Source organism: Pseudochaenichthys georgianus, chromosome 22, assembly GCF_902827115.2.
Source record: "Pseudochaenichthys georgianus chromosome 22, fPseGeo1.2, whole genome shotgun sequence".
Classification (NCBI taxonomy): Eukaryota; Metazoa; Chordata; class Actinopteri; order Perciformes; family Channichthyidae; genus Pseudochaenichthys; species Pseudochaenichthys georgianus.
In genome coordinates this window covers 21,482,148-21,500,816 of record NC_047524.1, presented here as the reverse complement: position 1 = coordinate 21,500,816, position 18,669 = coordinate 21,482,148, and the positions used below count along the sequence as shown (strand labels likewise).

At 41.8% G+C, this 18,669-nt stretch overlaps 2 protein-coding genes across 2 annotated transcripts; both read right to left on the bottom strand.

Moving 5' to 3' along the window:
• Nucleotides 1-648: 648 nt before the first annotated feature.
• On the bottom strand, nt 649-7,126 carry bsdc1 (BSD domain containing 1). Its single transcript, XM_034111434.2, has 11 exons — nt 6,925-7,126; nt 6,274-6,328; nt 5,531-5,647; nt 5,182-5,349; nt 4,852-4,906; nt 4,310-4,425; nt 4,057-4,125; nt 3,483-3,570; nt 2,905-3,396; nt 2,651-2,754; nt 649-2,084 (listed from the first exon to the last, which is right to left on the bottom strand). The coding sequence occupies exons 1-11, from the start codon at nt 6,933-6,935 to the stop codon at nt 2,055-2,057; spliced, it is 1,305 nt and encodes a 434-aa protein (XP_033967325.1). The 5' UTR covers nt 6,936-7,126; the 3' UTR covers nt 649-2,054.
• Nucleotides 7,127-11,188: 4,062 nt separating this feature from the next.
• olig4 (oligodendrocyte transcription factor 4) lies at nt 11,189-11,938 on the bottom strand. The gene has a single exon (XM_034110886.1). It carries the CDS (start codon nt 11,936-11,938, stop codon nt 11,189-11,191), a length of 750 nt encoding a protein of 249 aa, XP_033966777.1.
• Between the last annotated feature and the right edge of the window lie 6,731 nt (nt 11,939-18,669).

The window sequence follows — 18,669 nt, the reverse complement described above, 5'->3', positions numbered from 1 at the left end:
AAGCATTACATTGCAAAGTCAACTGAACACCCTAACCATTGAAATCAATGTGCATGAAAGGATTACTCAAATATGTAAATAATAAGCTATGCTCATACTGTAAATGCAGAGGAAAAGGTTTAAGAGTCAGTCGAACCTGAAAAGTACACCCACACGGTTTCCGCAGGCTGTGGGTTCATACATTTCGAGAATTGACAACTAAAATAATTATCGATTCAATTGCTATTTATAAAACTGAGTGGTAAATTCCCCACCCACAGACACATACATAATTCAGTATGGGGGCACAGATAGCTTTAAAACTCCTCTGTAACGCCAGGAGCAAATACTTAAGAAAGTCAAGCAAAAGTTTGGCTTTTTTATAGCTTTTAAGAAATCTTTTGAGTTGTTTCCTTTTATTATGAAATTCTACTTAAATAGACCTTTCTGCCCAGTAGTTTAACCACTGGGCAGGTGTCATGAGCAAATGGTGTTGGTATGAGTGGTGACTTCCTGTGTGCAGCCTGACCTGTAATTGAAGATCCCCAACGCTCCGCTAATTATAATGTTCTGTAGCCTCGTCTGGTTTTAACACACTCGTCAGTTTTTTCCTTCTTTAGTAGCAAAACTGCACACTGGATTATTTCCTAATGCATGACACTAAGCCCATTAGCCATGAATCCTTTAATGACAACGATCATTAGAGAAAATATAGTGACTAAAAATAAGAAAGAACTTGACAGCTTTGAAAACAGATGTGTGTCGAACCACTTTGATTTGTTTCAAGAGTGAATCTGAAGGAAATACACAGAAGAGACATGCAACACATTGCCAGAACACAGACCTGAAGAACAGCCAATGTCTTTACCAAAAAGAAAAGAAATACAACTCAACGGTAACTATCTGCCCAATGTTTTGCATGTTATTGCACAGACATGCAATCCAAAGCACATTATACAATAGTTAAGCATTTATTTTTTTAGTATAAATATTAAATCTCTAGGATTATTCTTCTCGATTACATTACAGATGATGGGAAAGGAACTCAGGAAAGCATGGAGCGCGCTCACGTCTCGCGTTGGCACACTTCCTGCTGAGCCACTTAGCTCCAGAGAAACACTTAAATTCAATGATTTGTCATATGATCCTATACGAGTAAATAACAACAGATGCTACCCTCAATTTCAAGCCAGAACATCCGGTTTCATAACATTAGCTTGAAGTCTCTTCTTTAAGTCAAATATCTCTTTAACAAGTCATTAATGATTCCCTCTACCCAAATAAGACACAACTCAAAGTGACGGAATTACAGGCTGCAACAAGCTTATCAATTCACAAGATATGACCAACAGGAAAGAACTCATGATGACACATTAGCTGGTTGGGCTTCAGGTGACTGACTTGTAACAAAGAAACATATTTGGATAACGTATCACACTAATGTGTGGGTTTTACAAGGCCATATATTTAGAGTTGGGAGTTCTTCCAGAGAATTAAAAGTGCTTTCCATTTTGAATACGCACTTGCATAATAAAGATGAGAAAGAAAGAAAGGGACACGGGTTGAATCGATCATCATTATTCATCTTAGCAAGCTTTATCGTTTATGGCGGTTTTACAGCCGTTTAGACGCATTGCTCAACTTGCAATGCACTCGCGACATACTGGATTTATTTATGGCATAAAGAGAGAAAATGGGATAGCTCCTTCGCCTGCTGCGGTGATTCCTTTCTGACCTGTCACCGTGTGTCATTAGGGTTTCAAACAGGTAGTGACTCGTGTCATGTGTTTCTAAGACAGAAGTTAATCAAAGAAATGAGCCAAGACCTGAGTCATTACCCACGCTAGCTATCTGCACTAACAGGACAGCTGACGGAGCATTGTAATTCTTATTGCCTTGGTCTTCCCCGTTGCTCTTTTTAACGGGTTTACCTAATAGTCCAAACCCGCCGGAAAATCCCCTACTGACAATCATGACATGGTGACAGTGTGGACAAAGAGTTAAAACACGTTAGCATGGTTCCTCTGCCGAGAACTAGCTTTAATGGCGGGACAGAGTTCGTGTTGCTGTGGCTTTCATTCCCAGTTCTCCCAGTCTTCATCCACCTAGTAGAAAAAAGAAAGGAAACCGGGTTAGTAAAATATTCCCATTGTGTTTATATTTTCATTTAAAGAGTCCCTATTATGCTTTTTGGGGTTTCCCCTTTCCTATTATGCTTCATATAGGTTTTTGTGCAGTAAATTGTCTGCAAAGGCTAAAATCTCAGAGTTCCCTCCAGAGGGGGTTTTTCTCCCACCAACCCCCTTCCTGCCTGAAACGCCTCCATTGGAATCCCTTGTTTACTTCCGTAATATAACTATTTAACACCAACGCTTTTATTGTCTAGCACTCACTCACAATGTGCATGATAGGCTAAGGGGAAGGACATTTCCTACAGATCTCCCCAATCATGACAAAGCTGGCCAGCTAACAAATCAGAGCGGACTGGGCTCTGGTTTCAGACAGAGGGTGAAAAGAGGTGCTGCAGCACAGGCAGTATGAGATAAATATGACCTTTTTGAACATTAAAAGAAGTAAACATGTCACAGTAGAGGCACAACATACAAATATTAAACTGAAAATGAGCATAATATGTCCTCTTTAACATTATGGTGGATGTCATAACACTGACCTCTCCAGAAGCTTCTATTTTAGAGAGCGCCATTTGCACTTCTTCTTCAGTCATGTCCAGGTCGAAGTCTTTCTCCCAGTCCTCACTCACGTCCGTGCTGGACCCTGGAGACAAAACATTTCAGTGACCTTCTAATCCAATAGTGGAAAACTTATAACCACATCACTAAACCTAATCCCTTTTTGGTGTCTACTCCCAAACTGGAACAGTATGAATCTCTCTGCTAACAGAAAAACATCCTCACGTCATCATACCTTTCTTGCCGTTGTTAGAGGGCGTAGATTTCCCGCTGTCAGAGTTGAGCTCGAAGACTCTCAGGTCCTGTGGCCCTTCTTCCTTTGCTGCTTCTGGTTTAGGGGGGGGGGCAGGAGCCGGGACTTGCGTCTCATCAACACGGACCTCTGGATGAGTAACAGCCTCCACTGGAGCCTCAGGAGGTAAGTCACTCTTTCCGGGCCTCTGCTCTTCTTGTGTCTTGTCCACAGCGTCTTCTAAGCTAGCTTCTGTCAGTTTTTCGGACAGCTCCGCGGCAACGGGCTCTGGCCGCACCTCCACCTGGGTCGGCAGGCTGACGCTGTCGCTGCTGACCGAGAGGGTGGTGTCGCGCTCCTCGCTGGGAGACATAACGGGGCTCAGCAGAAATGATCCTGTGGGAGGTGTGGAGGTGGCGGGCAGATGGGTGAAGCTGTGGTCCAGAGGTGGGGTGAAGTCGAGATGAGATGATGATGTGGCGCCGAGGAAGTCGTCTGATGGGAGCAACAGAGAGGTAGTGTAAGTGAGAGGTTTTAAAGCTAATGTGTTAAGTAACAATGTAACACTGTAGATAGCCTACCCTCCTCTTCCTCCTCCTCCCAGCCCAGGCTCTCTGTGTGTGTGCTCTGCTCCGCCCTCTGCTTCAAGGCCACTCTCCTTGCCTCCTCCTAGAAAACACAGTCCCAGGAAAAGTTGAATACATGCGATAAGACAAGAAATCCACTTTTTAGCAGCCATTTTAATGTGTTAAAAATGTTTTGATTTTGAAAAACAAGTGAAATGCAGCTTAAATGTCAGTTACACCAAAATAAAGTTTCCATTATTCTCCTTGTGAGCGCTTTGTTGTTGCATTTATACATAATTTAAACAAAAATCTGCTGTCTGTAAACATTGATTGTAATACTTATTGTTTCTACAAACACCTTCTCTATATTATTCAAATGTAACCCTTTTTAAGACCAAATCCGTATTGTGTTTTAGTTCAAGTGCTCTAACAAAACAAGTCAGATTGAGTCATTGATAGTGACTGGCGGCGTAGAGCATTTTTCAGCCAGCAGGTGGCACTAAAGACAATAGACGATGTTTGTACTGATGGAAAGACATCTTGAGGAAAGTCAGCAGTTTGGAACACACTTTATAAATAGCATGATTACCTGGTCCAACTGGAAGACTCTGTAGAAATACCTCTGCCAGAATTCTGAATGGGCTACAGCCGCTGGCACCTGTGAATGAAATAAAAACAAATGTTATCTTGTTAAACAACTAATTCTTAATTTTAGTTTGTGTAAAAGCACTTATTGCAGTCACTTTGCATATAAGCATCTGCCAAATGATGGTAATGCATTACTTTAAAATAGAAAAGCAGGCTGTAGTAGAAAAGGTGTTGACAAAAACATTGGTACAAACCATTTTGGTGTAAAGGGCTCGTATTGAGGGACTGCTGACCAGATGCTCGGAGATCTCTCCTTTCTTATCCTCCAAACTGAAGCTGCACAGCCAGTTGTCAAACTGCTCTGGGGGACCTGGACAAAAATAACTTCTCATTTAAATAGCCTCAAAAGAAAGCCTTCCTTATTAGATCCATCTAACAATCAGCAATGTTTTAATTGAATGGTGGTCCTCCACACAAATCAAAGACAGCCAGCACAGTAATACTTCAACTAATACGTTAGCCTTCAACTGTTGGCTGCTTAAAGAATGGTGTAAAGGTTATGACTGAAGGTTGTAAGGGGGAGGTTTAAAGGTGGATAACATATATTATGATATGAATGGTCAGAGCAGCAAAAGGAAGTAGAGAATAGGTTTTTGTATTCTTAAGGAACAGCGTACAATTAAAATATACTGTTTACAGTCAGAATCAGGAAAAATAAATACTTCACTTCAAACAGAATATAAATAACAACAGTCTAACATTCTGATGGGGGCCTTGCACTACTTTTCTGTCTTACCATCAGGTTCATTGCAGTATGTAGCGGGGTCAGCTTGCAAACTGTAGAGACGCGCCTGCAGGAAAAACAAATGCTTAACTGTGCTTGTTTTGTTTCCACATGCACATCATGTGCTCACCTTCACAGTCCTGCAGCCTCTTGTGACAACATAAAAGAAAACTAAATATGTCCTGAAGGAACTCGTCTTTCTGTATTTTCAAGGAGATTAACCAGAAAGATATATCTTCCCATCAGTTGCTAGCTCACAAGAACACATTCACATGCTTAGCTCTGTCGTTATATTGTTCTGCATCTGTGACATAGGTGAGGTGACTAACATAGATTTCTCACCTTACAACTGTCGTAGACCTCTGTAGTTCCAGATGGAGTTGCCATCAATGTGATTACATCACAATCAATGGTTTTATCCGGCGGTGGAGCAAGCGTGTCTGTTATCACCCCTAAGAAACTAGAGAGGCTCTTCTTCACCTTTTCTGAAGTCTCAGAGGAACCTTCCACCTGAAATCAATAGACTCGGTTAGATTTGATAGTAGCAACAAATATCCCTTTCAGACAGGAGAGATACATATGAAGTGGGTATACTCAAAACACATACAAAGCCATTTTAACTGACTGTAACAAGGCCGTTTACCTGACTGAGACATTCAAATGTATGCACAAGGTGAAGACTGCAACTTACCGCAAGCTTGTTTCGGACAGCAGTGGCTGTAGCCACAAATGAGCAGGTTGTGTCATGTTGCACCACATTGGAGAACTCCGTCAGGTCTCGCTTAATGAATTCTAAAGCCTCAGTTGACTGCAAAGAAGAGAATCAAATGCTACACCACCAGATTGAACTGTAGCATCACCATGTGTGTATGTAAATAAAACAACAACATAAGAGGCTACTCACATCTACAATACAAATAAAATATTAACACTTTAAGAGAAGCAGTTACATCTACCTATATCAATTGGCCTTATTTACCTCTAATATATCTGATCTTCAAGGCACTGTTAATTAATCGACCAGGCAACCTACTTTTTCTCAAGTTTCTTTCAAGAAGAGATTAACTATTTTAAATGCATGCTAACATACAGCTGTGAGCCTTTACCTTATCAATGCTGCATAACCTAACCAGTTTTAAGTGACAGATGTAAAGGCTCAAAAACTATGCCCCCACTGGATGAGCAACAACAGAAGTTTGACACAAATCAATAACCAGTATTAATGGTAACTGGGAATCGACATGTATGACTATGTGAATGCTGTGTTTTCCATGTGGTTTTATGCATCTTCTGAAACAATTAATGAAATGTAAACATCAAAGTTCGAGTAGGGATTGGTTTTATTACTCAGATCAACAGAGAAAACATTGTATGTGCTGAGCAAATAATAACAATACGACGAGCAGTACTAATTTCCGTAATGTGGATTATTACCTTTTCTTTTACTGCCTGGAAGCTCTGCTGAAGCCAGCCTCCCCACCAGCCTTCTCTGTAAACACACATACGTGTAAACATATTAGCTTATTGTCAGTCATGACAGCAAAGAAAACATTGCCTTATTCATAACACCAACACCGCCCGCTGTACATTCAACAGACTAAAATAACGGTTTGTTAATATTGCGACACTTCGAACTCATTAACTGTCAGCTGTTGACTTCCTCGAACTAGCTTTAGCTAACGTACAAATACACAGCCTAGGAAGCTAAACGAGTAAGCTAACGAGAGCAGCTATCAGACCCATGTGAGCTAATTTATGAAAATAAGCAGCAAGTGCGGCTGTTAAGACTAAAGATAAAGGCAAGGTGTACAAATGAAAGACATACACAGTCCATACAGTGTTACTGCGTGATTATAGCTGCTTGACAACCGTAGCTAACGAGGCTATGCTAACGCTAGCCAGGCTATGTTTTGGTAAACAAATGCACTTCCTGAACTGGGTTCGTGATAAGCACCGTACAGCGTTTAAACAAAGTACCTTTACCACATCTTATTAAACACACATTATACGGAACCCAATGTCGGTTCTTTGCTTTCTGCTATATCATATTTAAAAACAAAAAGTAATTCGCGAGTTCACTCTCACCCTTCAGCCATCTTCAGATGATGGCATCATCAGTATTTACTGAACCCTAACCCCAGCTGCATGGCGTTGAAAAACAAACACGTGATGCAGTATGTCTTCCTTCCTGTGTAATACAGGTAACCACATTCAACTATAACAAAGTGTAATCCTATTTTAAATGGCGTATTTTACAGTTTATAACCACCTAATGTTTTACAGCCTTTTATTTATCTAGATTCTATGGTGGCTGCAGAGGAGCAAATTGGACGGCTACGCTACAGAATAGGCAAGTTCGTTTATGTAATGTTAGCATACAACAAGGTAACTCAAAGTGCTTTACCTTAAACATAAACATATTCTACCAAAGTGCAAAAGACAAACAACAAAGGGACATTGAAGTAAAATGCAAAATAGTAATTAAAAAGCCAAAGGAACAGAACATTTAAACAAGCTCAAATACAATAAGAGGTATTAAAATACAATTTTGAGGTTGCAGTATAATACAATAATACTATATTGATTTTGAGCAATAAAGCTGCACGTAGAAAAGCATTTCAGTTAACTGCCAGTTGTAGCAGTTATTTGGTGTGTGTTGTAAAGCTTTAGTGGCAACGGATACAAGCACTGTGGTACATGGGCTTACTTAAAGAATGAAAACACTGTCATTTGTTCTCAATTGTTTCAATGTATTTTTAGAAGCAAGTGGTAACCAATCTTTTTTAGTGCCTTCATACAGATTTTAAGGTCAGAACTTTTGTACCTATGTATATTGATGGCAGACCCAACATAAACATATTTGTCCATATGCCTTGCAGTCTACATGAAAAGAGAACAGTGTGAAAATTAAAGTAAATGCATTGCGATGAAAAACAATGAACACTGGCTCCATAGGGCAGGCTAACGCTTTGCCCATAATGCAAGTTGTTTTCTTCTAATTAAACCTCATTTAACCAATGAGCTGCGTATTAAATCAAACAAATGAATCCAGACTACAGCTCTCCTTCCTGAGCCATTAGGTTGGCTAATCAGTGTTTAGCAATTCCAACCTGAATCCCCTCATCAATCTCCTGCTCTGAGTGCATCTGTGGGTGTGCATGTGAGCCTATGTGCATGTCGCTTTGCTTATGGGTGTTGACCTTCAGCAGCTGTGCTTTCCCCTCATCAGTATTCTGGGTGTAAAGGGGGTTGTAAGCTTTACAGAGCACAAAATGAAAAAGAACAGGCAACAAGCCCCTGGAAGTGGGTTCTCCCTTAATTGAAGTTCCCCCTTATCCAGACGCTGCACAATGTGTGCGTATGTCCCTCAATATGTCTGCTCTGTCCTGCACCTCAATCCACTTAATTGGGTCTTTCAGTTTCCTAATTAACTCTGTCAATGCAAGTTGAGCTGAGCCAAGTTGGGACAAGCACTCCTCTATTGATCAGTATCTGAAGCAGTTAACTTATCCATCTGTCTACATGGCCCTGGGTTTTGCCGTTGCATTAGATTTAATGCACAAAGGGGTCTATCTGTAGATGCAGTGGTTTGTAAAGGAAATAGTGTCCTATTGTTGGTTATAAACTGTTACTCCCCCGTGGAAAGATTTAATTTCCACATGAAATGAAAAACAAGTGCTGTGGTAAACCGTAACTTGCTTTATTTACCTACAATGTATTTACGCTTTGGTAGTGTATATAGTACACCAGTGATACAATGTACACTACCAAAGTAGTAGTTTCAAGTATGTTCTATTCCATATTAAACTACTTTATACTTCTCCTTCACTTTTTTAGATGTGGATAATGTACTTTTTTATTTATTCCTTCTTCATTTTTTACCACAAAGATCTATGTGCGGGGAAGTATGGAAGAGGATTAGGGCCACATGTAAATTATGACCTTAATCTCAGAACTCACTTTTGGTCAGATCTCATCTTTTATTCATGTGGCCCTTGTCCTATTAAGTACTTATGGAATATATTGTATAGAAATTATATTTGTGGAATGTTTTTAACCTAGTTGAAACTGGACAACAACACAATATTTTAAGGACTCAATTATGGACAGAGATGAATCAATTTCCCAAAACGTAATACATTCAAACTCCTACCAGGCCAACCAGAAAAAGTAGTGAATCTGTGGAGATATATATGGCACAATAAAAAGGGCCATTTGGCAAAGTATTTACTTTTAATACTTTAAATACACTTTTCTGATCATACATCTGTATTTTCACATAAGCAGGAGTTTGAATGCAGGACTATTCATGTTATCTTTTATTGCAGTACTGCTGCTTTTACTTGATGTTATGATGATTATGACTTAAACCAGAGCTGCCACTGCTGGTTAGCGTATGCTAAAGAGCACCATGATGACAGCAGAGGCTGACCATAATGGCACACAGAGGACCTGTCCATATTGTATGATTTAAGAAGCATATCCATTACACATCACACCCACTCCCACACTCACACACACATGCTCCAGACCTCTGATACCACACCGTGGGTTAACACCATCTGGTGCTGATCAGGAAACACCAGCTTTGCACAAGTCAGTGTCTCTAATTATCTACCTCCAGCAAAGGGAGGCCGATCCCCGCTAATCTCCACAATGTGTTCTGCTTCCCATTCCCACCTGTGCCCGAGTGAAGGGGGGCCGTGTGGGAGGACCCGGGGTCTCTGTGTCAAGGGACCAGGGACCAGGTGACGCTGCAGCGCCGGTCCCCACGACAGAAGCTCTGCCGCTTGGTTTGGCTGGCAGCTGCCTCCCCCCACTGAGACATCCCACAGCTGACAATCCCAAGTACTGACAGGGGCTCTTTCAGTGTCAATGGCCTCATATATTAGAGCTAACCGCCTTTGTGGCGAGAGAGGGTGTCAGGCCTTTTGGCCCGACAGCGCTTGTTACCATGATGAAATGTAGATTGAATGGAGGGGGTCTGTGTCTCAGGCACGAGAGCTCGGACTCCCCCGGCCTTTTGTGTCCCACGCATGGCTATTGTTCGGACCCATTCAGGGCTCTCAGGAGGAGGAGGTGGGGTAAAGAGGGAGGTGGGTGAGAATGAGTTACATCTCTTAATTTCTCCCCTGATCCCCGGCTCATCTGTCAGCCGTGGGAGGATAAGCATGTATTTTACACGCTTGATTTGTTGCTAAGTGAGGGCCAGCCATTGTCAGGTTGTTTGACTAAATCATGTTCATGGCAATCAGTGTGTGTTATGTTTGTGCTTAGCGGATTAATCATTGTTATGAATCAGCTAAATACTTGATTTTAAACACAATAACAATTGTGTTGTGAAAGTATGTGGATATATTTTATCTACAGCTTAAAGAAATAAACTCTGAGCATATATATACACTTTTTTGTAAGGCTTACCGCATTATGTCCCCTGCTTAAAGTTTGCCCTTTGTGTGCCTGTATCCATGTTCTTATGAGACAGAGACAAATCGTTGGCCAGAGCTAAGGACATGGCTCTGTCCCTCGCCCGCGTCAAACAAAAGTGACGCGCCTTCCTGGCGCCTGTGTCGTCCTTTCATCTCTTACTCCCTGTTGAGGTGAAGATGGATGGTCCCCTGGCTCCAGAACACCACATTCAGCCTCTGTGCTGGCACATTGTCTCATCCTTCTGTCCCTCTTTAGCTCTTTAGAGGTTAGGCTGTCCAAGGCTGGTTAGCAACCAATGACAGCCCTTCCTAGATATCCATTTTTACATTGCCCTTCTGTCCTCTTAACACAAATCAAACCCCTTCTGTTTAGTTTAAGAAGATGTGGCTCTATTGTTTGCATACAGCTGCTGTGTTTTTGTAGTATATGTCTCGAACCCTTTAAGACTTAAGAAAGAGATAGTCCCTGGCAGATATTGCTTATTTTTTACACGTATGACTATAAAAACAACTGCAGTCAGGGGGAAATAAATATAGATCACAGTATATCACAGAAAATAAGTAGGCAAACAAGAGTTCTTATTATAACAAAACTTTAATTTAGGAAAATAGAAATCCTGCAATACAATAATACACACCGGTTCCATCTCTGACAATGTCTCATCACCACAGATATCAGATAAATTACAGTTTTTGCCACCGGTAAAAAACCTGCGTGCACATAGAATATTTCTGTATAAACAATGCAGAAGTATAATTTGATAGAAAAAAGCAGCAGTTGGCATGGTAGAAGATATATACAGTATTTACAAGCTCTGGCACCAGCAATCTTTTTCGGAGTTCATGGAACAATCTCCTCTGTGCTGCTTTAGTCATTGTGATGATCCCAGCAACAGAGGTCGTTTTTGTTAGAGTCCAGCTCACTTGCTCAGAGACAGGCTGTGTAACGTGGAGGTGGGTAAAGGCTGGCAGAGTGAGCAGGGGCAGGGCATGCCGGGGAAGTGCCTGTAGCACCCGGCCAGGTGGAGGGGGTCCTTCATAAGGCTCTGCACCGGTGCATGGAAACCCAGGAAGCCTGCTGATGGAGGCGAGTGCAGGGCCGTGGCGTGAGAAGAGTGATGCTGCAGAGCTGAAGGGGCGCTGGCCGCCAGAGAGTGCAGAGAGTGGGCCAGATGATGCAGAGGGTGGTGGGCAGTTGGGGCCGCAGGGGTGATAGCAGGGTGGGCAGCGGTGCGGCTCTGGGCGGCAGCACTTCCTCCGTAAACATCGCCCACCAACTTCTTCATCTCGTCCAAAGAGCCGGACAGCATGAGGATGTAGTTGCGAGCTAACATCAAGGTGGAGATCTTGGACAGCTTGCGGACTGAAGGCCCGTGAGCGTAGGGCATGACCTCTCTCAGGCTGTCCATGGCCGTGTTCAGATCGTGCATCCTCTTGCGCTCCCGGCTGTTCACTTTCAGTCTCAGGTCTTGGGTGTCGATCTTGCTGAGATCGGTCCCGGCCTGGCTCTGTCCGTCCACCGTCCTGTCCTGGCCGGCCTCGCTGTCCTCTCTGTTCTCTTGGCAGTATGACTGGAACATCTTGTTGGAGAAAAAGCTCCCAGCGTGATCATCCACCACCAGGTCGGGGGAGGAGGAGCGGCTGCAGTTGGAGCCACAGTCAGAACCCATTGCAGTTTAATGCGTTTAAAGTGTTGCACAAATCGAAAAAGTGGTGCAAAAACAGTACGCTGAATGCTTGGAGCGTGAGTTTAAATTCTACAGATGCTTCCTTAGCTTTAAGCGCTTCCAGTTGCCTGTGTTTCTCTCAGAGTGTGTGCCGTTGAGTCTGTTGATCAGTCTGTCCCCAGTAGTGAGTCTGTCTAAACTGTCACCCTGTGGGCCCACTGGGGTGTATTTATACCGCCAGCATAACAAAGGAACAATAAAGCTGCATAATGAGACACTTAGAGCCACAGCCAATTGCAGAAGGGACACACTTTCACCCCCCCTCTCACACCTCCTCCCTGCAGCCCCCACTTCACCTTCCCACACCCACGTTTTAACACCCCCAGCCCTCATGAACCCCCTAAACATTAACCTAAACAGGGGTATGTTCACATGTTGTGTTAAGCTGCACTGAGAGAAGTTAACTAAGACTATGCTGAAACGTGTGTACAAGTTTACTGTTCTTAATTCACCGGTTCATTTTGAGAGTTTGGGCTATTTTGCTTCCTTAACATGTTCTCTATCAGGCGAGTGGAAAGAAAATATAAAAGTACACTTCTAAGTGTTCATTTGACTAACCCTGCCTATTTGCGTCTGTTGATGTCCTCTAATTTCAGCAGAAGTCTCATAAGGTATTATATAATTCATCACTTGCACATAACCAAAACGTTAAATACAACTTTTTAAACAAATAAAGATTGTCTTTGTAAGAAATCAATTAGGGTAGTTTAATGATGATACTGTATCTGTAAGTTATTTAGTCTTTACCCTTCTCACATAGCAGTAGTGTCCTGCAAAATCCATGGAATTCTATAATACATTTAGTCAAAGGCCAATTTCTTGAAAGTACCAAATTTAAGTTTTTTGGAAAACATGGATCTTTTTAATGACTTGTTTTGACAGTATTTTCTGATTCATGGAGTGATACGAACAGACATCGGATATTTCTTCTGTAAAAACCATTGACTCTCAACACAATGAACCTGAAATATAAACCTAACTTCATCCAATTTCCTGTGTCCCTAAAAATGTATACTAATAAGCATCTCAGAAAACTTTTTATACGAAAAAGAATGATACTGAAATACTCAACTCTGGAAATGTCATGTTGTAGTAGTGTCCTGCAGAATGCATGGAATTCTACAATACATTTAATCAAAGGCCGATTTCTCAAAAGTACCACATTTTCGTTTTTGGAAAACTGGAATCCAGAATATTTGTAATGAGTTGTTTTGACAAGGAGTGACATGAAGAGATATCGGAAATGTCCTCTGTAAAACAATATGTCAACACAATGAACCTGACATTTAAAAAACTAACTTCATCCAATTTCACATATGTGCCCCTAAAAAGAGTAAACTAATAAGCACATATTCAGGAAGATGAAGCCTCATTTGCAGATGTTTACGTAACATTTCAGAAAACTTTTTACAAAAAATAATTGTCATGTTATCAACAGTTTATAGTTATCAACACTTTAAATGTCGTGGTGATACCCTATTCACTTGGTTTGTCTCCTTTTAGAGATAGTGGTTACAGTGCATGTGTGAACTTAAAGTTTGATCAAAAGCTACATTTAGCAAGTAGGCAGATTCTTTATTTTGTATTGTAATACTGCAGAGAAGCTTCATATTATTTATCCTGTTCCCCCCTAAGCTGCTTAACTCACCATATTCGGAGTTACCAAAAGTGAGAGTGTAAACCAGAGATCTGCCTAAGGGGGGGAAAAAGCCCACATGTTTATTGCCCTATTCCATAATACCAGATATATGATGCCTTCGAGGCCTTATTTACATATGGTATCCATGAGACACTTTGGAGTAAGGTATGAAGCACCATATGAGGTGCTTCAACATGTAAAGAGCAGCGTTAATGGCAGACTAGGTACAATTCAACCAGGAGTCCAAGACAAAAGAGGTCAGATACATTTGACTTGGCTCCCCGAACAGTCTGTGAAATCACATCACTATCACTGGAAGGGGGTCCTTCGGATGGGGAGGAGGTAGTTAAAAAGATACTAAAGAGTGGGCGCGCTATTGTCTTCCCCTAATTCAACCGTAAAGCTACTAGCACTTTCTCAGGTTTTGTGTTTTCTTCCTCTTTATATTAAACAGCGGCTGTCAGGAACACCAGACAAACTTATCTCAAATAGAGAAGTTTCCATTCATGACATCTAAATTCCTGCAGTGATTAATGTCGTGCATGACTCAGTTGATCTAATCCTGGGCTGGATCGAGCTGACTTTTCAAAAGCTCTCTCTCTGCGGTGGATTTCTCCACTCGGCTCTGGAATTTCCTGCTCCCTTCTGCCAAGCAAAGCCTCAGTGAGGCAGCGCTAAGGTCAGAAGTTTGGGAATACAATAATACTCATGTGCTACACTATTCGTGGGAGCAAGAGAGGATTGGAAAAACATTCAACCTTGGATGCAGAATTGATTGTGGCCTGGAGCATAATAATGGCAAGGCGATCAACATTCAAGACAACTTTCTACAGGCGTCATAAAGAATGTGCTGTGTTTCCATAATCTTTCCTGGGTGTACCCGCTGGTTTATATTTACCCAACAGTATGATGTTCTTCTGCAGTCGTGGCTGCTTAGTGCAGCTTCGTGATAGTTCTAAAAAACAGGGATACTATTGACTTGCATTGAAAAATATGAAGGAGCATACACACTTTTCAGTAGAGAGAACATTCTGTAATTGACTATACTTTTTACTAAAAATAAATGATTCTTATTCCAATTCATCACCTAATATGTTTGTATACCCAACTAAGTTAATCTTGGTTCGATCACAACACATCCATCCTTAGGCAACATTTCCATTTGTTCTCAACAAAATGATGTCATCTGAATAGGAATGTAGATGGAAACATTCGCTCAAAGACCAATTCCTCATCCAGAATGCCTAAAGGCCCTGTCACACTGTCCCGAAGTTGACACCCGATGGACACACGAATATGGAATTGTGAATTTCGCACGAAGATGGCCCCGAACCACACACGAAGGCAACATTTACATTACATTTAAGACATACAACTGCAATGAAAGTACCAAAAACAATTATGTTACAGTACTATGATACTGTACTGATATTTTCAGACTTTGTTCTTTACTTTCTCCGTCTTTATATGTAGAAAATATTACGTTTTCTCCGTAATGTTGTTTCCATAGCAACAACAACTTCCTGTCAACTCTCCTTCAAAATAATATATTATATCCTTTTTAGTTTCACAGTAACACAAATTGGGTTATTTACATAATATGTTTACATGATTTTGTTATCGTGTGTCCATCGGGTTGTTAAATAAAACAACCCGATGGACACACGATAAAGGAAATGTTCAAATTCGGCTGTGATCGTAGCAACATCGGGCCATTCGTGAGGGCATCTTAAGCCATCGTATGACCGTCTGTGGAGTTTCTCAGGCTCCGGCAGCAACTTCGTGAGCGGTGGCAAAATCTTTGGCATGCCAAAAAATTGCCGAAGGACCTTGCGAAGGTTCATTTTCGTGTTGAATTCGTGTGTCAATTTTGCCCTTCGTAAGGCCATCGTGAGGGCATCTTGTTATCATCGGTGCCATCGGGCATTCGCCCCGATCAGAGTGAGGGTGAATGCACCGATGATAACACGAAGATGACACGATTTGACAAGATGCCCTCACGAGTGCCTTACGAAGTTGCCGCTCACGAAGTTGCTGCCGGAGCCTGAGAAACTCCACCGGCGGTCATACGATGGCTTAGATGCCCTCACGAATGGCCCGATGTTGCTACGATCAGAGCCGAATTTGAACATTTCCTTTATCGTGTGTCCATCGGGTGTCAATTTCGGGACAGTGTGACAGGGCCTTTATGAAATGTCTTGTTTTTGTCTTGTAGCACTCATTCATTGATTTTGTTTGTATTGTTTAGAAAAACACAAGCAAACAATAAGTGCCCAGTTTTCAGTTGTTTGTCCAACCAAACCCATGCAGAAAATACCATGCACACACAGAACAAAATATGATAATTTAAAATATATCTATTAATTAAATACAAATAGATTTCTTCAAATGATTTTTTTTAATATATAATAAATAAAATAACATGTGAAATACTCTGCTTCAAGTTGTTTGTATTCTGTCATGGAACAACAACAGATTATATTGTTCCTTTAAATTCTTTGCCACATGGAATAAATAGCAGCCTTTTTTATTGTGTGAAACAGCTCCATATTTCTTTACCTGCGTGTTTAAATTGTCATGGACTTGCATTTAAGCTCACACTGCTCTTCACCTTGCTATGTGTGCATTCTCAAAGTATGACAATCTTTTTGACCTGCAGAAAGTTAGGATTGGGAATCAAGAGGGCCCTCAGGACCCCCCACTACCGCTCCATGAGGGGGCCCAGCAGGGTATTTTGGCTCAGCTAACATTCAGTGATATTATAATTGGAGAACCTCGATAGCCAACATGGGCCATTTATAAGGAGCATATGGATTTCCCCATCGTTAGGCTCCGGGCCAACATGGCTGCTGGACTCTCCTCTGCTAATTGGGTCAGGTCCTAATTAACTGCCTTGGACACAATGCTCCAGTTTTCATTCTTGTCTGGTCTTTCTGAGCTTTTAATTGCTGGTTCTGTGCCATTGTGTTCTCCGTTATCCAAAGAGAAGAAAAGCGATCAATAATGTTTCCACAGTGGTAGAAGTAAATTATATATAAATGTAGGGGCAATGTGTCAAGACGGCTCATTAACTGTGCATGAAGTTAGATTAGTGAGAGTGGCAGTCAAATAAACTGATGAAAGTAATGGGAAACAGCTCAGAGCAGTGTATTAATAAAAGTAAAATCACTAGGAACACATATAGGGACCTTTGCTAGGGGCTCTAATAAAAGGGGTGTAATCACTCCCTCTCTTACTCCATCACTATATGCATGAACCAGATAAATCCCATTCTCCTGCTCTTTCGTATTCTTATTCATGTGTTTACAGAGGCAACGGGCCACACAGAGAGACGCAAGGATCTCCAAGCTTTGCATCTTACAATTGAAACCTCCATGTTTCAACATAATCCTTCAATTTTTAACCCTGCATCAGAGTGTTTGACTTTCTTCTCTGGACGCCACCTTTCAGGACCCTTCATCCAATTCAAGAGGTTTTGTTTTTGTTGGCTTTAGAGACACCCTTTCTGCTGCCCCACTGGGTACACTCCAATGAAAGTGCTCAGGTGACCAGAAAATGAGGGCATTATCACAGGCATATGCTTGTAGCTACAGAGGATCAGGCCAGCTTAGGGCCTATCATGGCTCAATAAAGCGCTGAGCTGAAGAGCAAACCTGCGCCGTGTACCGTTAGGCTTCCTTCTTTCTCAGCTGGTCATTGTTTAACAAGATCAGTGGCGAGATCTTCTGTACACCCACACTGAGCTTTAATCTGGGCATGTGGTGTGGAGCAGACCCCATAGAGGACGCACAGCAGCCTTTGTTTACCACAATTTTTCTCTTTTCGCTTGATATCGAGGCTCTGAGATGGAAATCATATTAGCAGGGGAATTGATCAGATATGTGGAATTGGTTTGCTGCATCTATGCATCTATATGTTTCCCTCTGAGTACCGGTGTCTGGACAGGGAGATATAAATTGTTTCACAAAGTGTCTGTACGGGCCGACAAGTGTTTCTGAGAACAGGGAGTGCTGCCCTTTGTTATCTCTCACCGCTGGGACAAACTGCTTGGTGATTTATTCATTTACACCGCCTGAAACAATTGCATTATCTCGGCCGCAACAAAAAGACACAAAGGCGCTATGAAAATCCTCTAGGATGTTTATGAGTCACTAAAGAGTCCAATAACTTTCCCCTTCATCTCTATGCGGCCGCGGAGGGTCGCATGCTGTGGACGGCTGCAGGGCGAGTGGAGTCAGGAGGGGGATACAGGCCCAGGGAGAGGTGCTGATTATGGGTAGGATAAAAGGAGTCCAGGCCTTCTCCTCTGAAGCTGAATGGGGCTCGGTCAGCAGGCTATCCCATACACTGGCCTGCTCCATGCTGCTAGAACTTCATAAATTACCCCACAATTACCCCGGGGGGACACCAAAGCAGGAAAGACTGGCGAGAGGGGGAGAGAGTGAAAGGGGAAAGGGCAGAAGCAGTTGCCGAGCAGACCGTCATCACGAGGCATCGGGCCCGGGTCCAGATGTTGGCCTTCAGGTGGCCAGGACCCAGATGATGGCAGCCTCCTGAAGACTGTCACTGCTCAATGAGAAAGAGTCACATCTTAAAGCGAGACTACGTGACTTCTCAATGAAGAAATAACGTGCCCTGAAATGAAAAAGATGTTTTTCTGCTACAGCCTTATTTAGTTTGTTGTGGCTAATGTCAGCTTGCTTTTACACACTACAAGAAATAGGGCAAAACAAATTCCCACGGTGATTACTTAAATAAAGACAATTCGTTTTTGTTTTACACATTTTCTGAAACTTTATGTTAAAATATGCAAATGAGGAATTGTCTTCAACCTAATGTGTTCTCATTTGCATATTTCCATAACAGAAATCTGAAGAGTCGATAAAGCCAGGTTCAAAATTCTTGTTTATGATTTTGTTGACATAAAACAGTCAAATGTTTTTGTTGAGGGGTATCTCTGTGAATCACTCCTTACATCCCAAAAAGTCAACAGCCATATTAAAAACACATTTTCCCCATGATTTTTGGGATAACG

Bases quoted from the DNA above. Each gene is read 5' to 3' on its own strand.
- olig4 (XM_034110886.1), bottom strand. From the start codon at position 11,938: ATGGGTTCTGACTGTGGCTCCAACTGCAGCCGCTCCTCCTCCCCCGAC.
- bsdc1 (XM_034111434.2), bottom strand. The intron at 5,350-5,530 runs GTAAGTTGCAGT...TATTGATTTCAG, and splicing joins CTGTCCGAAACAAGCTTGCG to GTGGAAGGTTCCTCTGAGAC. The intron at 2,755-2,904 runs GTATGATGACGT...TTTTGTCTCCAG, and splicing joins CTCTAACAACGGCAAGAAAG to GGTCCAGCACGGACGTGAGT.